The 19,590-nt window shown below is 30.9% G+C and overlaps 2 protein-coding genes across 2 annotated transcripts; both read right to left on the bottom strand.

Annotated features, from left to right (window-relative positions):
- Positions 1 to 799: 799 nt before the first annotated feature.
- Positions 800 to 15,381, bottom strand: LOC145746154 (MAM and LDL-receptor class A domain-containing protein 1-like). Its single transcript, XM_082564355.1, has 29 exons — positions 15,243 to 15,381; positions 14,800 to 14,982; positions 14,306 to 14,417; positions 13,852 to 14,053; positions 12,583 to 12,670; positions 11,111 to 11,251; positions 10,596 to 10,710; positions 10,174 to 10,345; positions 9,667 to 9,919; positions 8,683 to 8,817; positions 7,820 to 7,994; positions 7,435 to 7,613; positions 7,134 to 7,226; positions 6,779 to 6,922; positions 6,376 to 6,504; positions 5,806 to 5,942; positions 5,258 to 5,357; positions 4,937 to 5,068; positions 4,209 to 4,310; positions 3,839 to 4,020; positions 3,304 to 3,502; positions 2,985 to 3,094; positions 2,501 to 2,826; positions 2,310 to 2,397; positions 2,103 to 2,206; positions 1,774 to 1,923; positions 1,573 to 1,691; positions 1,335 to 1,474; positions 800 to 1,227 (listed from the first exon to the last, which is right to left on the bottom strand). Exons 1-29 carry the CDS (start codon positions 15,316 to 15,318, stop codon positions 1,051 to 1,053), a joined length of 4,263 nt encoding a protein of 1,420 aa, XP_082420481.1. The 5' UTR covers positions 15,319 to 15,381; the 3' UTR covers positions 800 to 1,050.
- Positions 15,382 to 16,352: 971 nt separating this feature from the next.
- Positions 16,353 to 19,234, bottom strand: LOC145750958 (putative G-protein coupled receptor No18). The gene is made up of 9 exons (XM_082567063.1): positions 19,151 to 19,234; positions 18,512 to 18,733; positions 18,177 to 18,280; positions 17,949 to 18,063; positions 17,627 to 17,770; positions 17,368 to 17,531; positions 17,087 to 17,262; positions 16,872 to 16,991; positions 16,353 to 16,435 (listed from the first exon to the last, which is right to left on the bottom strand). The coding sequence occupies exons 1-9, from the start codon at positions 19,232 to 19,234 to the stop codon at positions 16,353 to 16,355; spliced, it is 1,212 nt and encodes a 403-aa protein (XP_082423189.1).
- Between the last annotated feature and the right edge of the window lie 356 nt (positions 19,235 to 19,590).

The following is a 19,590-nucleotide window of genomic DNA, read 5'->3' on the forward strand; positions in this document are numbered from 1 at the left end:
ATTTTACAACCTTAAAAAGATACAAAATGATTGAAGTTAATTAGGTAGTTGTTAGTATACAATTGTTTATTTACTATATTTTTTTCTTCTCTCCTAGCTGAATGCCTTAGCCACACCCTCCCTAATACAGTAGCAAACAATTTAAAACACATTTAACGTTTCAGGCCTGTGAAAATTCCGCCATTGATCAACTTGATAGGCTAAGCGATATTATTTATACCGCAATTAAACTCTCTCTAGCGAAAAACAGTGCGGAAATGTCAACACAACAAAAAGCCAGTGATTTCAATGAATTATTACACCGATGCTGCGATCGTTAATAATATACGTCATAGTAGGCTAAAAAACAAATCCTGGAATTTTTAGCTATCATGATTTTTTGAACTATTTAAAAAAGCTTTACTGAATGTGTATTGCAACTTATGATGACGTCAAATTTCAAAATAACTACCATTATTTTTCTGTGAACACGTTTTTGTCTTCATTATACTTTGCTTTAACAGTTTGGCATCAGGCCCAGCGAAATTTGGCATCGTTTGCAGCAAGCCCTAACAAACTTTAACTTAATTAAGAAAATAAAGTTCGTAGTGTAAGTTTTGTCATATGATGGCAAATAATCTAAATCCCTTTCAAACCACCATACATTAGGTCTTAGTCGTTCAATTTAACTAAGCGGGTTATAGCTTGCATGTCGTATAACTGCATGCACATTAACCCCACAAACCGTTTTAAACTCTGGTAACCTTTTTAAAACTTCTTAAATAATATTTTTACGATAACATTAAACAACATATTTACGTTATGTACATAGTACGTATATATATATTTGGGAACATTTGAGGCAAGAAACCAAAAGAAGTTAGCTAATAGCCATGCATCCGTAAAAGATAGATCACGAAAAACTATACAAATAATAATAAAAGTAAAAACAAAAAAAGAGAAAAATTTATAGCATAACGCTATCACTAAAAAAGTGTATCATACATAATTTAAAAAGCATTAACTATGGCAAGAGCATAGCGGTAAAGCACTGCTAGAAGTTGAAACAAATTAACTTGAGCAACTGGTGCTGCTGTTCATTATTCTCTCCAGCCAATCAGAATAGCTCTGAACTCTTGTATAAACACCAGGTATATTTGGTTTACAGCGCAGGTCTCCCCAACTTGTAATTCCGACAAGGTAAAAACGTTTGTCCCTTTTGCAAATTAAAGGCCCGCCGGAATCGCCCTGCATAAATAGAATAGTTGTATTAGCATGCTTGTGGCCTTGTAAACTGTTTTTTATATTATTTAATTCTTAGCAACAACTTCTAATACTTATTTAAAAGTATTTACCCTGCACGAATTCGAGCCAGTTCCGCCAGCGCAAACCATGGAGTCGTGGATTCGGTAAATCGACCAGAAGTCATTCTGACAGACATCGTTTCCTATAATCGGGACTTCCCCCTGACGTAGTTGTAACTCTATTCCTTCCTCTGTAATTAAGTTAAGATGTGCAACCGTTTGTTTATGCGTATAGTGCATTTATAACTTGATATTTTCTGTTGGGATTATATAAGTTAAAATAATTTACCGTCAGCGGAAGTTCTTCCCCAACCGGTAGTCACACAAACGCTACCAGATGGAAATGGAGCATCGTCGACATTTAACAAACAAGCAGGCTGAACTGAAGTGGTGTCTTTTGCTGGATATCTAAAACCAAACACATATTTAAACCTGACTGAGATTTTAAGCTTAAGAATGTAAAAGATTAAAAGCCTTTTAGACTACTTACTTTAGCTTAACTAGAGCAATATCCGCTACTAGATCTTCCGATAACTGGTAAGCCCGATGTGTATAAGCAAGATCCACCTTAATTTCTTGTTCTGTTCCTTCAGTTATCATTAAATCATGATCACCTAATACCACGTGGTACTGGTCGCCACTATTTTTGATACAAAAACAGTTTAATTTTTATTAATTTTAAAGCACGTGTTATTTACAACGATGACTCATATTCTTAAAAAAATGATAGAAAAAAGCTTTAAAACGGATTGTGTATATATTTTCATATTTATTCTGTTTTTAGATTTGATTGTTAATAAAAATTAAAGTTACACTTACAGTTGTGGACAGTGAGCTGCTGTTATAACCCAGTATCTGTCAATCAAAGTCCCGCCACAAAAGTAATGCTTACTTGTTTCAGTTTGTGTGACGTAATAAGCTGCCTAAATACAAAATTAATCTTAAAAATAAAGTTATTCAAATTAAAAAATTGAAATGTTTATATACATTTCTGAAGAGTATTATGGTAAAGTAGCAAAACTGTACCTGCCAAGGCCAGCTGTTGGGCCGTGTTAAATCGCCTCCAGTAATTCGTAACATGGCTCTTCTTTTCATGCGATGTAGTAAACTTTTTCTAAAATAAATCAAAATAATTTAAATTTTTAGGCCAAAATTTTAAAAAGGATAAATATATCCGCATAGTATATTTTACATAAACTTTATCAAAACAGACTTACTCATTTTTGTGTATTTTATCTCGTTTCAGTGAGTTTTGAATCGAACCCCACAACCACTCAGGTATAGGAACAGGTTTTTTACTCAGATCTGAAAACTCACGCGGTATATCATCATTAACATTTTGTTCGTCTCTTCTTACCCGTAACAGCTCGGTCAAGGGTTTGGTTGGATTAATTGGACTCTCTTGTCGAATACCAGTATTAGGCTGCTTTAAAGTTAACCGTCTCAAATCGGGCATTCGAATTCGATCAATTTGTTCGTCTGTTATTTCCGCTACGCGACGTGGAGCTAATATTCCTAAGTCATCGCCATATACTGTACGGTTCTAAATAATAAAAGATCATTAACACAAGTTAAATATATCGCTATGGTATACAACAAGTGTCCTATAATTTCCTAACCATTCAAAAAGTTAAAATGTGTTTAAATTTGATATGTTTTTATAAAGTTGCATTTAAAACATTAATCTGAATTCTTTAATACCTGTGATCTAGGAATAGCAACTAAAGGATCGACAAGTTGCACAGTAGGAACGACAGTTTGTTTTCCAAATAAGGGACTTGTGTTTGGAACGAAATGAACTTGTCCACAGCCTACCAAAAAATATTTCACAAATAAATTGCATCTCTAATTAATTTTTAAAAGTAACATTTTTTACTTTTTTTTTAAAGTGATGCAAATATGTATATTTTATACATTCGAATAAAAAATTTAGATACTAGATTATCGAAAACAAGTCCACAGAAAATTTAAACTTAAAATATCAACAACTGTTCAACTTTATTAAAACTCCAAATTTTACCTTTGCAGAACGCTTCATCGCTGTTGTCCCCGCAGTCGTCAATATCATTACATCTTTCCGTTTGACTAACACAGAAGTTGTTACCGCACCGAAACTTGTCGCTTCCACAACACGAGTCACACTCTCCGTCCGATATTGTGACGTCATCGATCGCCACGTCACCTTCGTCGTCAATACCACGAATTCCTTCAATCACAATCTTAAAAATAAAATATGTATTTGTTGGTGTTAAAATAAAAATACTATAAACATTAATGAAATCCGGTATTGTGGTATACTGGTCATGGCGAGCTGCACCAATACCATATTTTTCGCCTTAAAGTCTGACGTTTACAAGAAGCTTGAACAGGTCAAAAAATACCCTTTTTTAATACGAATACTTAAACCTATCACCTATAAGGTAAAACGTAAAAATATTTTTAAAATCTTGAAAAAGTTTAAAAAAAATTATTTAAAATTATACCTTGGTTTATAGTTTGCAATTAACACTTGTTTTTATGACAATAATATCGCAAAATATAGATTACGGTTTTACCCTGTACGGATGGTTGTCAGCCACGTTGATGGAGTGAAATAACCATTGATCCCCTTCGTCCCCAGTCTGGTACCAAAGCGGGGAGCCCAAATAACTACCCACGTGGTCAAGTGGCATTTTGTAGATGTTTAACAGACCGATGTGCTTGCCATATGAGTGGTACCAAAGACTTATACATTTTCCTTTAAAAAATAAATCAAATAATGTTTTTTAACTAAAGTTCTGGCAACATAGTTTCTACATAAAAAAACACTTTTCGCTTATTTACTTTACACTTTAATAACAATTTTGAAAAAAAAACTATAAACAATTTTAAAATTAAACAATTTTTCATCAAGAAGAAAGTATAATAGTTGTTTATTTCGCTTACTTGGGTTACTACCGGGATTGACGACAGGACTGATTAATCTTGCTCTGTCTCCACTTTCTCTTGGCCTTGAAGATTCAATATAAAGGTAGTGCTCATCGCCAGCTATGAAATATATAAAAATGATTTATTTAATGAGTTTTTACAACACCCTAAAATCACCTTATTTGACACTTCTATTCAAACAGCCGGGCGACTGGCAGTAAGACAGTTAAAGTTACTGCCGCTTACAATTTATTAAACTGGTAGGTGAACTTACGTGACGAAAAACTATTTAAATGACATACTTTTAGTTTATTTAACACCTTGGTTTGCCTTTATCCGAAGAATATTTTTTAGCCTACCTAGCTGGAAAAAGCAGCCTGATTGTTTTTTAAAAAACTCTTATGGTTTGCTTAGCTTTGTTTTAGCAAACAAAGAATACAAACTAAACCAAAATGAGCTTTTATTAAAATAAAGCCATTACAAAACTCCAAAGCGCAAAGAAAAACATTGCCAAAGCGTATGTTGAAGCGGCGTTTGTACAATTGTTACGTCATAATCTACTAAAGTCACAATTTGTGTTCTAAAAGTTTTTTTAAAAGTAGTTTTTTAAACTACGGCAGATTTATAAAGAATTTGGTCATCATTTTTGGTGCGTTTTTTAGCATAACATTTTGCTTGTTTAAATATAAAAATGTCACCACAGACCAAAAAGCTGAACCCCTCATTTTAACATTATAAGAGCTTACTGGTATGGTCAGAATTAGGCCCGGTATCCTTAGTGGGTGTGGCTGAACTAGTTCTCGTCCAATCAAAATCGTCGTTTTGCACATCCTCAGTCCAACCGCAACGGCCGTTTTTAAACGTGCAATTAAAAACAGCTAAAAAAATGAAGACACCGCGTTAATTAACTATTAATTTAAAAGATACGAAAGATAAAATAAAATAAATAGAAAAAAATGTAAAAATAACCAAATAAGCAACAACTTTAAATCAAATGGAATAAACTTTAGTCAAACAAAATTATACAAAAGTTTAAAATAACAAAAGTTTAAAATAACAAAGCTTACGACAATCTTTGTCAGATACTCTTATGTCATCAATTGCAATATCGCCTCTAAAACCACTCCCTCTAGTTGCCTCAAATACTAGTTTAATGTCGCCCTTGGACTAAACAATAAAATATATTTAGCACATTTCACATAATATCGAGTTTTCCTCAATAAACATAAAATGTTATAAATTTTTTAACAAAATTTAAACAAATAAATTATTAATTCTAAATTGTGATTTTTAATAAATATTATTAAACCAATATTTTAACAAGCTAAATAATCTACCGGCATCATGGTGTAATGATCAGAACACTTGGCTTTACTACATGAGGTCCGGAGTTTGATCTTAATGCGTTAATGGTGTAACGCCCTTAAGTAAAGTGCGGTGTGAACTCATACTAAGCCAACACTTAATCAGTAGCCTAATTATCGGGCAGTTATAATTTATGATATCCCAAACTAAAAAAGCAAACTTGAGACTGAGTCGGGGTCATTGTTCGTGTAGTCGACCTCCCGATATCGACAATAAATAAATAAATATATCAAAATCGGTTTTATCATACCTTTAAACTAAACTGAACATTTTTCCATGCCATTCCAGCATCACCTTTGCGTTCCCATAACAACTCTCTTTCATTAAGTTGAAATCTTTTTGAGGTTCTGACATGAGGTTCTTTATACAACGCAAGTTTACCAGTATCTAAAATAAATTCATGCAAAAACTAAGTTTTATTGACCCTTTATGTACAAAAACAAATAATATACTTTTTTTACATTTGTTTATCCTCGTTTTAGAAAGGTCGATTACACGAAATATATAGTAACATTTACCCGGACCGAGTCTTAAGTTGTCTTGGCAGTTTGGAACAATATAAAATATAATTGCCCTATAATTATCAGCCTCTAATTAAGTGTTGACTTAGCAGAAATTTATACCGTTTACAACGCCTTATTAAGGGGGCTACAGCATGAGGGCAGTAGGGCTCGAAACCAGGACCTTGAGTAGTGAAGCCAACATTTCTGGCCACAACACCACGCTGCCGGCTCAACGAAGTTGTATTTAATTTTATTGAAACAACCAAAATAAAACGAGATATATATCTTTTAAATATTTTTGTTACACTCCTTCTTACCGTTTCCATACATGTTATACCAGAAAGAAACACAGACGATGTTAGAGATACGAAACGTGGGACTAAACAAAATTGCTTTGTCGTTTTCAACACGAGGTGTCGAAGTTTCGATAAACGCAAATTCACCACCTAATAGAAGGAACATATAATTTTTAAATTAAATAAGATTTAAATTGGAAAATAAACATCTAAAACTAGGGTGTGATAAAATTATCAAATTATGTATAACATTTGAGACATTTCCTAACAATCATAGTAATTGCACGTTCATTTCTGAAAAATGTTGATTTAAATTTCAGTAAAATTTTCATTTTGTCAATTAATTTTTACTTTTATGGGTTGATACCCTTTAAAAACAAAACATTATTTTTGTTAGAAAACAAAGTCTAAAATATCATATTACTTCCAGACGTGTGATCAAAGTTCGGGCCTGTTCCCCTTGAATTTGTTAACCCACCAGTTGATACAGTCCACTGAAACTGATCGAATTCACTTTGCTGCCAAAAACAAGTCGTGGATAAATCAAAATCACAATCCAGCGTGGTTCCTTAAAAAAAGATTGTAATTAGCCTAGACTAAAAATATAAAAAATAAGTAAAATTTTTAATGTTTAAATTCATAATAGCAATAATATATATGGTAGAAAAGCTGGTATTTCTTATTTCTTATAATGTGGTAGAAAAAACTCAAAAAAAATTGATATTTAACAAGAATTTTTAATTTCTAAAATTTAGCAATTTAAAATAAAACTGTGGTACCCGTTGTCAGTATCTGGTAGTAATTTGTTGGAGCTACAGTTGTAGGCTTTATGGTGGTTGTACGTGGTGTTGTGGGCGGTAATGTCGGCTTTTCTAATTTAAAAAAAATGATTCATTAAGTTAACAATAACTAAAATAATAAAAAAATATATAAAAATAGTTATTTACAGAAAAAGCATTTTGGTAATTCTTTGGTGAAGATTATGCTTATAGCCTTTATGTATATATAGTCCGATGTTTAAATGACACTGGTATTTTTTTATAAAGTTATGGTATGTGTTTATATATGTTATATTCTTACTGCAAGGTCCAGAAGTTACATTAATGTCGTCAATAGCAATGTCTGATTTGAAATTCAAGCCTCTGATCGCACGGAAGATAAGTTCATAATCTACACCCTGTACTACGTCAACTTCGGCAAATCTCCAATCCGTTTCGTTTTGACTATTCTGTCCTTGCATGAGCCATTTAACGTAAAACCTGCACAAATTTAACATTTATGAAAGGTGGATTAAGTATAACGTCTTTGTAAGTGGTTTATAATAACAAAAAACAATTTCTTCAAAAAAGTAAAAATTTTTTCTGTTAAAATTTACAATGACAAAAGAAAAGACCTGTGTAGCTTTTTATTTCATCAATAAAATATATATATTTTTTAATATTACTAATAAATCAGCAAAGCTTACCTATTGCTATCTTGCATAGCAGTTAGGAGTTCCAGTCTTCCTGTACCATCGCCATACATGTGATACCAAAACCGGACACATACTTCAATTCCCGCACCAATCACCGGGCTGCGTAAAACTGCTTTGTCACCGAGACGTCTTGGAATTGAAGCCTCAATGTAGATGTAATAACCAACTAAATAAATTAGTAAGGGAAACATATATAGCTACCTTCTTAAAACAATTATAATAAAAAGAAATAGCTGTAACAAGTCTGTTTAAAAACATATTATACATCTGTATGCTGCTATAGCCGAAATATATATAAAAACCTTTAATAGGAAAAAACAATACTTATGCTCATATCGTGAAGATTGTTATTATGTTAATATGACTTATATAAACTTGAAACTTTAATGTACTAGATGCCTAATTTAGATATAAATATAAGACCTGCTAAACCAGAAATAGGCATTTTTTGAAGTAAACATTTCAATCAAATTTGTTAGAATTAGGTTTTAAATAATTATTACTAAAAATCCACTGTTATGAGAATTTATATTAAATATTCAAAACAAGATTACAAAAACCTCGAAAAGTTAATCCGTGACATTTTAAAATAAGTAATGATTTGTATTTTATTTTGCTATAAACAAAATTTCAAAAATTACATCTGTTAGGTAAATTTTAAATGTTCACATAAAAATCGTTGAATTTTTTCTGAATTTAAACTTAAATAACATTATATAGCCGATTACTTTGTATAATTTTTAATTTAGCGCTTGTAATTACTGGATACAATATATATCCTTATATTAATGACGTAATGTGCTTTGTAAAATTTACAGAATCGACTAATAACAATAATTATGCAAACCACCTACCTCTCGTTGTGTGATCAAACAATGGCCCGGTCTGAATAGACGATGTTTTTCCTCGATTCCTCAGCCAATCAAAATCGCCGCTCGCATTTTTCCAGCCGCATGCACGAGCGATATCAAAGTCGCAGGAAATGTCCGCTGCCAAAACCAACATTTAAAAGTTAGAGAACATTTCGAGAACCGGAATTTTGAAACTAAAACAACCTAGAGACCGCTGTGTAATTGCCAGGTGCCGAATTCAAGGCGTCGCCCAGGGTTGTAAATAATACCGGGAATTAGGCAGGCCAATCCAGGGTAATCAGCCTTAAGCAATAGCAATTTACAACAAATTTTGTATTTGATGTTAAACGCCCACATACGTGGCTTATATATATTAAAAATCAGGCTTAAATTTGCTGGCAATTTTCTGCGGTGAGACATTCCATATATCGCATAAAAATTAAAATAAGCAAAATCTGAAGTTTATTTATAGTTGGATTAAGCATTATTAATGTCGTTTGAAACAATGGCTAAGTGATGACTTATCATAAAATAACCACTTAATCGCGATTAAGCTTAAATTTTCAAAAATCGTAAATATTTCTTTGAAATTAATCATAATCCCATTTATTAATATACAGCTAAAACAATGACGGTTCCAGGTGTAAATATTGATTCATTTTTTTGCAACGCAAAATATTTTTCTGACATTTATAGAAAAACTGGGTATTAAGCAAATTTTACAATTCATGGAAATGGATTGTAACGGTTTGTAATCAATAGTTTAATCTTGATAAAAAGATTAACAAAAAATTGTGCGGTTTATTAATGTCATTTTACTATATAAAGCATGATTGAAATTCATAGGCTTTCTAAGTAGAACATTTAAAATTTAAAATAAATAACACATTTAACTCGATCCCCATTTAAATACTGAATACATTAATTTACTTTGTTAAAAACAGATTTTTTATAAACGTCGTCTTATCACAAGTATAAAAGCCTTACCTGGCAATTCAACTTTCTTAGGTGCAGAGGTAGAATTGGTCACCTGACCTGTAGTCTGTACATTCTCAGCCGTATTTGCTTCACTGGAAGTAGTTTGAGAACCTTCCGACGATGATCCCGGCTCGGGGAACACCATGTTTTCCGGGATGTTGGTTTGAGCTCTGGAGTTCGAGTTTTGATGACAACCGACTAAGGAAACATCGTCAATGGCAGTGTCGCCTCTATACTCTTTTCGCTCGGCTTCTATCACAACCTAGTGTAAAAGTTAGTTTAAGTTAAAGAATTGTTAAAGAACAATTTACAATTTTAACAAGATTTTGTAAGTAAAGATTTTATAAAGTTTTGAAGATTTTAAAAGCAAATAAAATTGACAAATTTTAAATGCTATAGCACTTTGAAACTAAAGTTCTTTTTAAGTAAATTCGCTTTGTAAATGTCACAATTTAGCCTTTTTTATATGCATTTAACTTGTCTTGTTATAGAATGCCTATCGATATAAAAACTTACTCTAAATTTTTGGTTTTGTTTGTAATAGTTCGGTGGAATAAGAATGCGTGCCATCTTCCAAATACTCCCTTGAGTACCGCTAAGTTCCCATAATGCGTCCTGCAACGTTAGGTTTGATGCATTTATAACATACACACGAAGAGTGCCCATGTTTGCTCCAAACATATGATACCTTGCAAAAAACAATAATAAAAATAGATTAAAAAAAAAATTTAATATGAAGGTAGAAAGAATGGTATATTTTTGCAAATATCTAGTAACATGTATTTCGGTTGGAATGTATAACTAAAAATAAATTTTGCAATAACAACATCATTTTCTGACGTGTATCGTTAATTAAAGCACAAACATTGTAAGTACATCTATAATTAACAGCACTTGCGCTTTTAATAAGACACAATATACAAATTTTTGATGGTCACCAAAACTGAAAAACCGGTTCTGCATCCAACGCACACATTATGTTAGGAGATATCAGCCTTGCTTTGTCGCCCTCGACTCTTGGCCACGAAGCCTCAATAAACATATATCTGCCACCTAAGCAATAAAAATGACAACAATTATTTTGTAAATCAACTTGTTATCGGTTCCTTGCGTGACATCGTCGATTCAGTGGCAAAAAACGCCTCCGGACCGGTATAATAAACAAATTCTCCTCAAATTTTTGGTGGCGACGTCTCTCGAAAAATATTTCGATTTTTTCTGGAAAATGTGTTTTGTTGGAAAAAGTTTTATTCTGTTTGCCGCCCACTCACGATTTAGGATTAGGGAAAACCCTTAAGGAAATCGAATTATAAACAAAGACTTAAAAGTGTATGTTAACTCAAGTTTAACATAGGAAAAAAAGTTAATCCAATAAGCGCGGTATCTTAAAAACAGTAAAGTGCATAATTTAACGTTAATGGATATAATGTTTTTAAGATAACACTTTTTATACTTGCTGTGCGGGTTGTATGATCGTTGCTTGGTCCAGTAAACTCTGTGATAGTTTTGCCACGGTTTGGCAGCCAGTTAAAATCGTCACCTGACATTTGTGTCCATCCGCAAGTATTATTTTCAAAATCACAATCAATTGGTTCTAATAAAACATCACAAATTTTTAAAAATAACGCTTTAAATCTTAACTAAAGTATTTTTAAAACAAAAAAAAAGATTAGTAAAGATTTTAATCACATTGTTCTTTAAAAATCTTATTAGGTTATTAAAATTTAGAGGGTTATGATTAGGGTATATATGTTATTGTGTATATATATATGTATATATATATATATATATATCAAAAACCTAAAAATAAGTTAATTTAAAAAAATTTAAACAAAACAGGATCTGACCTTTTTAAATTTTCACAATATGCATTCAACCACCCCTATTAACTTTAACAATATAAAATTATTAAAACAGAGTTGGGTACGTTTGATGTGTGAATGTTATGCTTAAAGGAAGTATAGTTAGTTTGATTTTTAAACAAATTTATCGATTTCATTATAATGTCGTATGACGAAGCGGTAAAATATGAGTAATGTTATACTTTGATTGAGGAAAATTTATTAAAATGTTATTACCAGAATTTAATATTGTGTTAAAAAAAATTTTTATTTTTTTTCCTGGTAAATTTTGTCAGCCAATTTCCAAACATAAATGAAGTAGTTTACATGGTAAATTCGATACGCCATTGTTAAACGATTTCAATCTTGCTTCATTGAAATTATCGTTGATGTTAGTACGAGGTAGAGTAATCTATCCAACGTTTACGCTTAAAAGTGATGAACTTAAACCTTCAATGTTCACTATTGTTGTGTAACCACAATACCCAAACAATGATCTTATCTTATGACATATCTTATTAAAATAACAGACGGCAAACAATAGGAATAAAACGATAAGAACTATCGCATTCAAATATCGCTCGCCGAATTTGGTCTAACTTTTACTTTGAACTTTTAAGGCAAACACTTATGTCACGACGTGATTTTTTCTGTTTTAACTTAAGTGACATCATCACGAAGTATGACATCATAGTCATTACATCATCTGGGATTACAGGGCTCGCGTTTTCAAGAAAAATAAACATTTTCGATTTTTAAGAAAACGGAAAGTTTGTAGGCTATAAATTATTGCTTTCTAGGTAAAATTATTCGTTGATAAAACAATAATTTGTTAGTATAGGTGCTAAGTCAAAAATAAATGTGCCTAAACTTAATTTAGTCTATTCAATCAAAAGGTTATTCATACAGCAGTCTAATAAAGCGTCTTTAATTTGATTAAATGTATATTTATGTAAATTGAATATTCATTGACTTTTTGTACTTAATTTTTTAATTAAAATTATTTATTTAAATTTAAATTATTAAAAAAAATTCAAATTTTGCTACTTTTATGGCATTTTAATGTAGAATTCGTTTTACTTACTTTCTATGCATGGCGCGTTGCTTAGAACAATATCATCGACAGCAATGTCACCACGGTAGTTTACCCCTCTTACTCCTTCAATAATCACCTGTTTAAAAATGAAATTTTAATGAAATATGAAATTTTAAAAAAATTTATGCTAGAAAAAAAAAATTACGCTAAAATTTTCAAAAATGTTAATTGAATCAATGCCTTAATAAGCTTTGTGAATATTAGATTAAATAAACATTATAAGGGATCTCTTAACTTTACCCGTCGTGGGTTGACTCCAAATTAAGCAGAATTATTAATATATTTACAATCCTGTAAACATACAAATCGTTACCGTTAACAGGTTCCCGACCAGACGAGTATTTCACGTTATTTTGTTTATGATTGGCGGAATATTATTACTACACGATCAGAATTTATTGAGTAAACGCCGTTTGAAGTTGTTTTTGTTTTATTATGGAGAAACTAAACGTAAAATCCTTTCTTAAATCTATGTATGGATAATTAATCATGGCCGCCTATATGTACGTAATTTTTGATTTTTTTCTAAGTGAATTTACCGATTTCAAAATTCAAATACGTGTGGTCTAAACGCCTACGAGTGATAATTCTTGGCCAACATTATGCTACTTATAAATAAATTACACGTAATCAATTTTTAATAAATTATATCGGTTTACTATTAATGTACACTATGGATTAAGTTCTTAGTTGCAGGTTTATCTATTGAAAACAATACACCTATATAATAGTTAAATAAATAAAACATAGCAGTAGCACCAACCCTCAAAAATAAAGTCAAATAAAGCATCAACGAGCCTAATGCTATTTAAATCCTGAGGTGTTAATAAAAATACCCATAATCCGCCACGAACTAAAGAAGTCCTCGCCTTACAAGTGACATGTAGTGTAATTCCATTGACGAACGGAAATCGAAAATCGGATAACACAAAATCCCGCCTTACATTAATAGCTGGTTTGTTTTGGTGTATTATAAGCGCTTGTCGTTGCGATAATTCGGTCTATGTTTATTCTTACTTAAACAATGCACCCCGCCCTAATTAATTTTTTGTATGAAATTTGTTGTTGTAGTGGGTGCTAATCAATCATTAAAATGACGTCATACAAAAATTAAAGAGCAGCTGAAGAAGAAGAATTTATGTGAATTTCTTCTATTAATAATTTAGTAATGATTCAGAAACATTAAATTTTACGTATTAAAAAAAGATCAAAATTAAAAAAAAGACCAAAATTTCAAAAATTCAAAAAAAATCTAACCTCCGATTCTGAATTGGTAACAAATTCTGTTTGGAGCTCGTTCCACCAATCACCGTCTTGACCCAGCACTCGAACCTGGGCGTATCTTTCGAGTGACCAAGCGCCGGACAAATGTGCTATGGTGGTCATTTTTCTCGAAGTAAGGCTTTTAACGTAGACGTTTAAATCTTTAACTTCAGAACCGTGCATATGGTGCCAAAATCTAAACAAACAAAAAGCTATTTTTAGCAACAACGTCATTTATTATAATTTTAAATTAAATTTTGAAATTAAATACATTGTTTTGAATATTAGCCAAAAAATCCCTTGATTGATACAGTTAAGTTTGTGAACGCTATACATGGTGTTTTTTATGTTTTCTTTTTGACGTGACGTAAAATTTCTTAATAATAATTCGCAACTAATGCCAACAAAAATGGATGGTTATAAGACTAAAATAATGTGGAAGTTTTACTTTAAACAATAAGTTCCAGGGTTTGATAAAATTGGGCTGACTAATCTTGCTTTATCACCCTTCTCTCTCGGCGAAGAAGCTTCGATATAAACGTAAGCTCCTTCATTTCGATCTAGAAAATCAAAAAAGATTTTTAAAGTGGTTTTAAAGTTTGTAAAAAGTTATTAAAAATTTTTTTTTGTTAAAAATCGATGTTGTGGGGTAGTCTACTTAATAACCACGCAAACTCTATATTTACAACGAGTTAAAGTATTTCTGCTATGCCACTTGAACTAATTATCAAAACCCACACAATAAACAACCAAATATTTAGACTTACAGACGTCAACCTGTTTCCTAGACAAGGATCGTAAAGAATTTTAATATAAAAACCTCGAAAATTTCGTAAATAAATTATGTGGGTTACGTTCACTTAAAAATCAAATTAAAAAAAAGAAGGTATTTATAAAACATTTAAAAAGTTTTGAGAATTTGAATATTTGTTATTTGAATACCCATAGTTGTGTGGTCCCACGGCGGCCCGGTGTCTTCAGAAGGTGTTTCCCCTTTTCGGCGAATCCAAGAAAAATCGGCCGAGCTGTCGTTCGTCCACGCGCAGTAGTCACGATCAAAGTTGCATGAGTAGTCGATTATAAAAGCTTCGTTCTCGGTCAAAAATGTTCCGGCCTGTCTTTTGCCTTAATAAAAAAAAACAATTTTGCTTAAAAGTAACTTTTAGTACCTAGAAAATAAAAGGGCTTGTTCTAATGTGATATCACTAATCATTAATATCAAATCGAAGGTCAACCTATTATGACACGAAATATCAATTAGTTCAAAAACAATAAAGCACTTCATTAGTATAGATAATTATATGGCATATAATGTTTTATTGCAACATTAACGTTTAAACGATAAACAAAAATATAAACCATGGTCACGATTTAGGTTTACTTACTTTTAAATATTGAAGCTGAAACTCGTAATTTTTCATTAAAGATAATAAATATAAAAGTTAATATGTGTACTCGCATGGTAAGGCTGTACTATATACAGACCTAATAAATTTCTTCTTCCCTAAACCTATTTTGCTTACAGCTATATCTGCATAAAAACACCAAGTATATTAGAAAATTTTAATACAGCAAAATAAGTGAAACCAGTTGGATTAAACTAACCACCGACAGCAAACTGTTTCTGTGTGAAAATCTGAAACCTGACGTTCGTTTAAAACAATCAGCAAAGCCTCGGGCCTGAGTCGGTCTCATAAGAGGCATCGCGTAGCCAAAACCAGCAACGACCGAGCGTAAAAAGCTTCAAACCTGCTGCCTTTTTCTTGTGACTTTTGCCTTGACCGCGTCTTGTCATATTCGTCATAGTTTGACGTAATCACTCGTCATAAATTGAAATCTATTATTAGATAATTTGTCCCTGTTTTTAGACACAAGGTAATTTAAAAAAATAATTTTTACAAAACTACGTTAACAAATCTAACTTAGTTTATTAACTATTCCTTATTTTTTGTAGGTGTTAGCATAACGCAAAAATAACCGCTTTAAAATACCCAACCAAACAAAAAATACAAGGCAACGTCATTTTAATTGTAAGTTTTTTCAATTCAGTATCAAAAAAATAAAAAAAATTGATAAGTCAAATTTACTAACACTAAATCATTGGAGACAAAGTTGCAAAAATAAATAAATTATGATTCAGGTATACCACTAAAATAGTTATTTTAAATCCATGTTTAAAAGTATAATGCTTCATAAACCGCCAAATGTCAAATTACTCACGATAAGGGATATTCGTCCATAAATACATTACACCGAATTTATAGAGTAAAATAATTGTTTTAATGGTGTGTTGAGAATATAAAACATTAATTTTCAGAGTTGTATTTTAAAATTAGACATTTTCGGTTGACCAAGTTTAATTTTAAACCAAAACTTTATATTTTTTTCTATTATTGATTTATTAAAGTTAAATTAGCGTTAAACATAACTAAACATGTTAAGGTAAAACAACTGCTTTAACTAAAAAAGCAAAACGTTTAATTTAAAAAAAAAAATTAATTTGTTGCATCTTCTTCAGATATATAAGTCTGGTTAGTAAAAGAAAATCTTTCTTCTATGATCGGACTTAGATTTGAATCTTTAAATAAATGTTTATTCAGAAAAATGTTATTGAATTTGATTACAGAATTGATTTAGTTTTTTTTTTTAAGTAATTCCACTTAAAGCCAAACCTTTTAAAAGTGGATATATTTAAAGTGGTCTAGCTGTAATCTACTAGTTAGCATAATGCTATTTCACAAACATTTACTAAAATAACATTAAAACGACATTTCTAACGATTTTTGTAAAAAATAAAGCATATCAAACTTATTACTTGTACGGTGAGTTCCTTCGCGGTTGTGTATCTCTATCTTTTTCAAATTTTTTAAAATTAAATTTTTTTTTTTTAAATTAAATTTTTTTTTAAAATTAAATTAAAATTAAATTTTTTTTTAAAATTAAATTTTTTAAAATTTTTTTTAAAAGTAAATATAGTATTTAACGAAATTTCAAAGTTTGCTTGGGTTTGTTACTTGAATTCGCCTGGCTTATAAGACTTTCCCGCCTTGAATTGGAAACAGTCAATTTTCTAGCTTTTGTTGGATGAGCAATAACACGTTCTTCTTTTCCACGACTTAGTCTTCCATAATCATCTAAAAATTTAAAAAAATTAAATCTACATGGGTATTAAAAAATATATCACAAAAAGAAAAATGTTCAAAAAATTCAATAATACTGGTTTATTTACTTTCCATGACATTAAACGCCAACTGACCTAGAGTCAATTCGACTACTTTGTTTCCTCTATTGTTTTTGCTACAAAACGGAAAAAGTTTTTGATAAAGCATTTGCAATCCTCCCTTGAGTTCTTTATTGTTTATGTTGTAAATAAAAGGATTCACGGCGCTGTTACAAAAAGCAAACCTGAATTTAAACAACTTTGTATTAATATTTTTAATAACATAAAAACTAAAAATCCAGCAATTCCAAGATTATGAGATTTTATGTTTCGTTAAATACTATATTTACCATTCTAATACTTTTAACAACACGTCATGATTTCCACAACTCGAACACAATGATAGAGTAACGTAGGTTTGAAAAAATGGAAACCAAAAAGCAAGGAATGCCGCTAAGATAAGCCCTGTTGTAAAATGAAGACGGCGTTGTCTTATAAGCGCCATGTCTTGAAACTGTAGAATACGTATTCGGTTAAGACTTTCTTTTACTTGCATTTTATGCATTTTATCTTATACTTAAACATCGAACACTTTATTATAATGTTTACCTGTGTTCTTTTAGCTTGCAGTTTTAAAATAGTATTTATTTTACTATAAGTAAATAACATCACTGTAAGAGGGATGTAAAAAGAGCCGGAAACACTGAATAAAATATACCACGTTTCACTTGAGTGATTACACTCCTTAAGTTCCTAAATTAAAAATAGGCGGTAAGTTATTTAGCTAGCTAGACTATAAGACAGCAGCAAACTAATTTTAAGTCCTGAGTTTTTAAACAATAAAACTTTAATACAGTTACTACTATTCCTTCACAAGTTCACAGTGTTTTTTTTGCAGCACTATGAAATAACTGTATGGAAAATTAGTTACCGAGTTTTTAAATGTGCTCGATTTGGAAAACAAAAATGGTGGCAATGAAATAAACCCGGACCACATCCAGGCCAGCAAAACCATAACAATTGCTCTTTTAACCGTGTTTTCATTTCTAAAACATAAGCAATTATTTTAGGCTATTAACTATACAAATTTCACAATTGTGGCTTAATTAAATTCGTTAAAAATTCAAAAAGTTTAAAATATCTTTAACGCTAGGCCTACTTGTAAGCTATTCCTCGAGTAACCGCCCAGTAACGATTAATTCCAATTAGGCAGATGTTCCAAATGCTAGCTGTACATAAAACAATGTCGCATGACAATGCTAACTGTAAAAAAAAACAATTTTAGAAATGGCAAAGGATTTTTTATTTATTTTCCGCACCTATATTAAGAACAGTCTGCAGCCAACCATCAGGTTAATAAACTAGTCAACTTAAACTAAATAAATACGGACTGATCACTGCAGAGCAAAATGTACTGTTTACTTTTTATATGCATTTTTTACAATTGCGTTTTATTGAAAGTATGTTAAAAATGATTTTTTTTAATGACCCAACCTTGCACATTATTTTTCCGAATGGCCAATACCCAAGCACGTCTCGAGTTAAATTGAGGGGTAATATTAATGCTGCAAGTAAGGTATCCGAAACAGATAGAGAACAAAGAAATACGTTTTGTACTGTTTGCATTTGCTTGAAGAGTACCACGGATAAAATAACAGATATGTTTCCAATAAGTATGATCAAGATTAGGATAACAACAAATAGAATAGTACAGACCTAATCAAAATTAAAAATGATTAAATCTTAGAGTAAACTATTGTGTAAAAATAAAAACAAATGCTAAGGATTTTAAAAACTTTAAGCAGATTAGGGTGTTGTAAAATATTGATCGGCAACGTAGTGTAGCTCAGACGCTTCCTACACTACATAAGGTCCTGGATTTGATCCCCAATCTTCTTATGCTGTAGCGCACTTAAGTAAGGCGCTATAAACGACATAAACCTTTGCTGAGCCAGCACCTATCCAGCAACTTGATTATCAGTTTTTTAAAAGATATTATACCAATCTGTCAAAGGCAACTCGAAACTGGATCGGAGTAACGGTTGTTACTTTATGTTTAGATCGTTATGTCGATCTCCCAACATTGAGGATAGGATAAAGATATATACAGAAAAAAATTAAAATACTACTTACCAACTTTACTGAATTCATTTTTTCTTCGACAACTGTCGTATTAGTCAAAGGTAAATCATTGTAAGTATTGTTAACAAGCGACATAAAGATCCTTTTTAACTTTAAAAATTTATAGTGCAAGTACAAACTAAATTTTACAGCTAATGTTTAAAAAAATTTGTCAATATTTGCTTACAAGATTATATGATTATTATCAAATTTAATCGCTACTTAATTAAAAACAAAAATATAACTGGTGCTTTATAACCCCCCGCCCCCTCCCCAAATCGTTATCTTATTAGTAACTTTTTTAAAGTAACAGACTTAAATCTTTGGAAAACACAAACTAATTTTAACTTAATTCTCATAACGTTAAATTTATTTTATTGACGTTGTTTTATTTTATATTTATGATGTTCTTCATATTTTAGCTTGCCCACTCCGCGGTGAATGACGTCAGT

This window comes from Corella eumyota, chromosome 1 (genome assembly GCF_963082875.1).
Source record: "Corella eumyota chromosome 1, kaCorEumy4.1, whole genome shotgun sequence".
NCBI lineage: Eukaryota > Metazoa > Chordata > Ascidiacea > Phlebobranchia > Corellidae > Corella > Corella eumyota.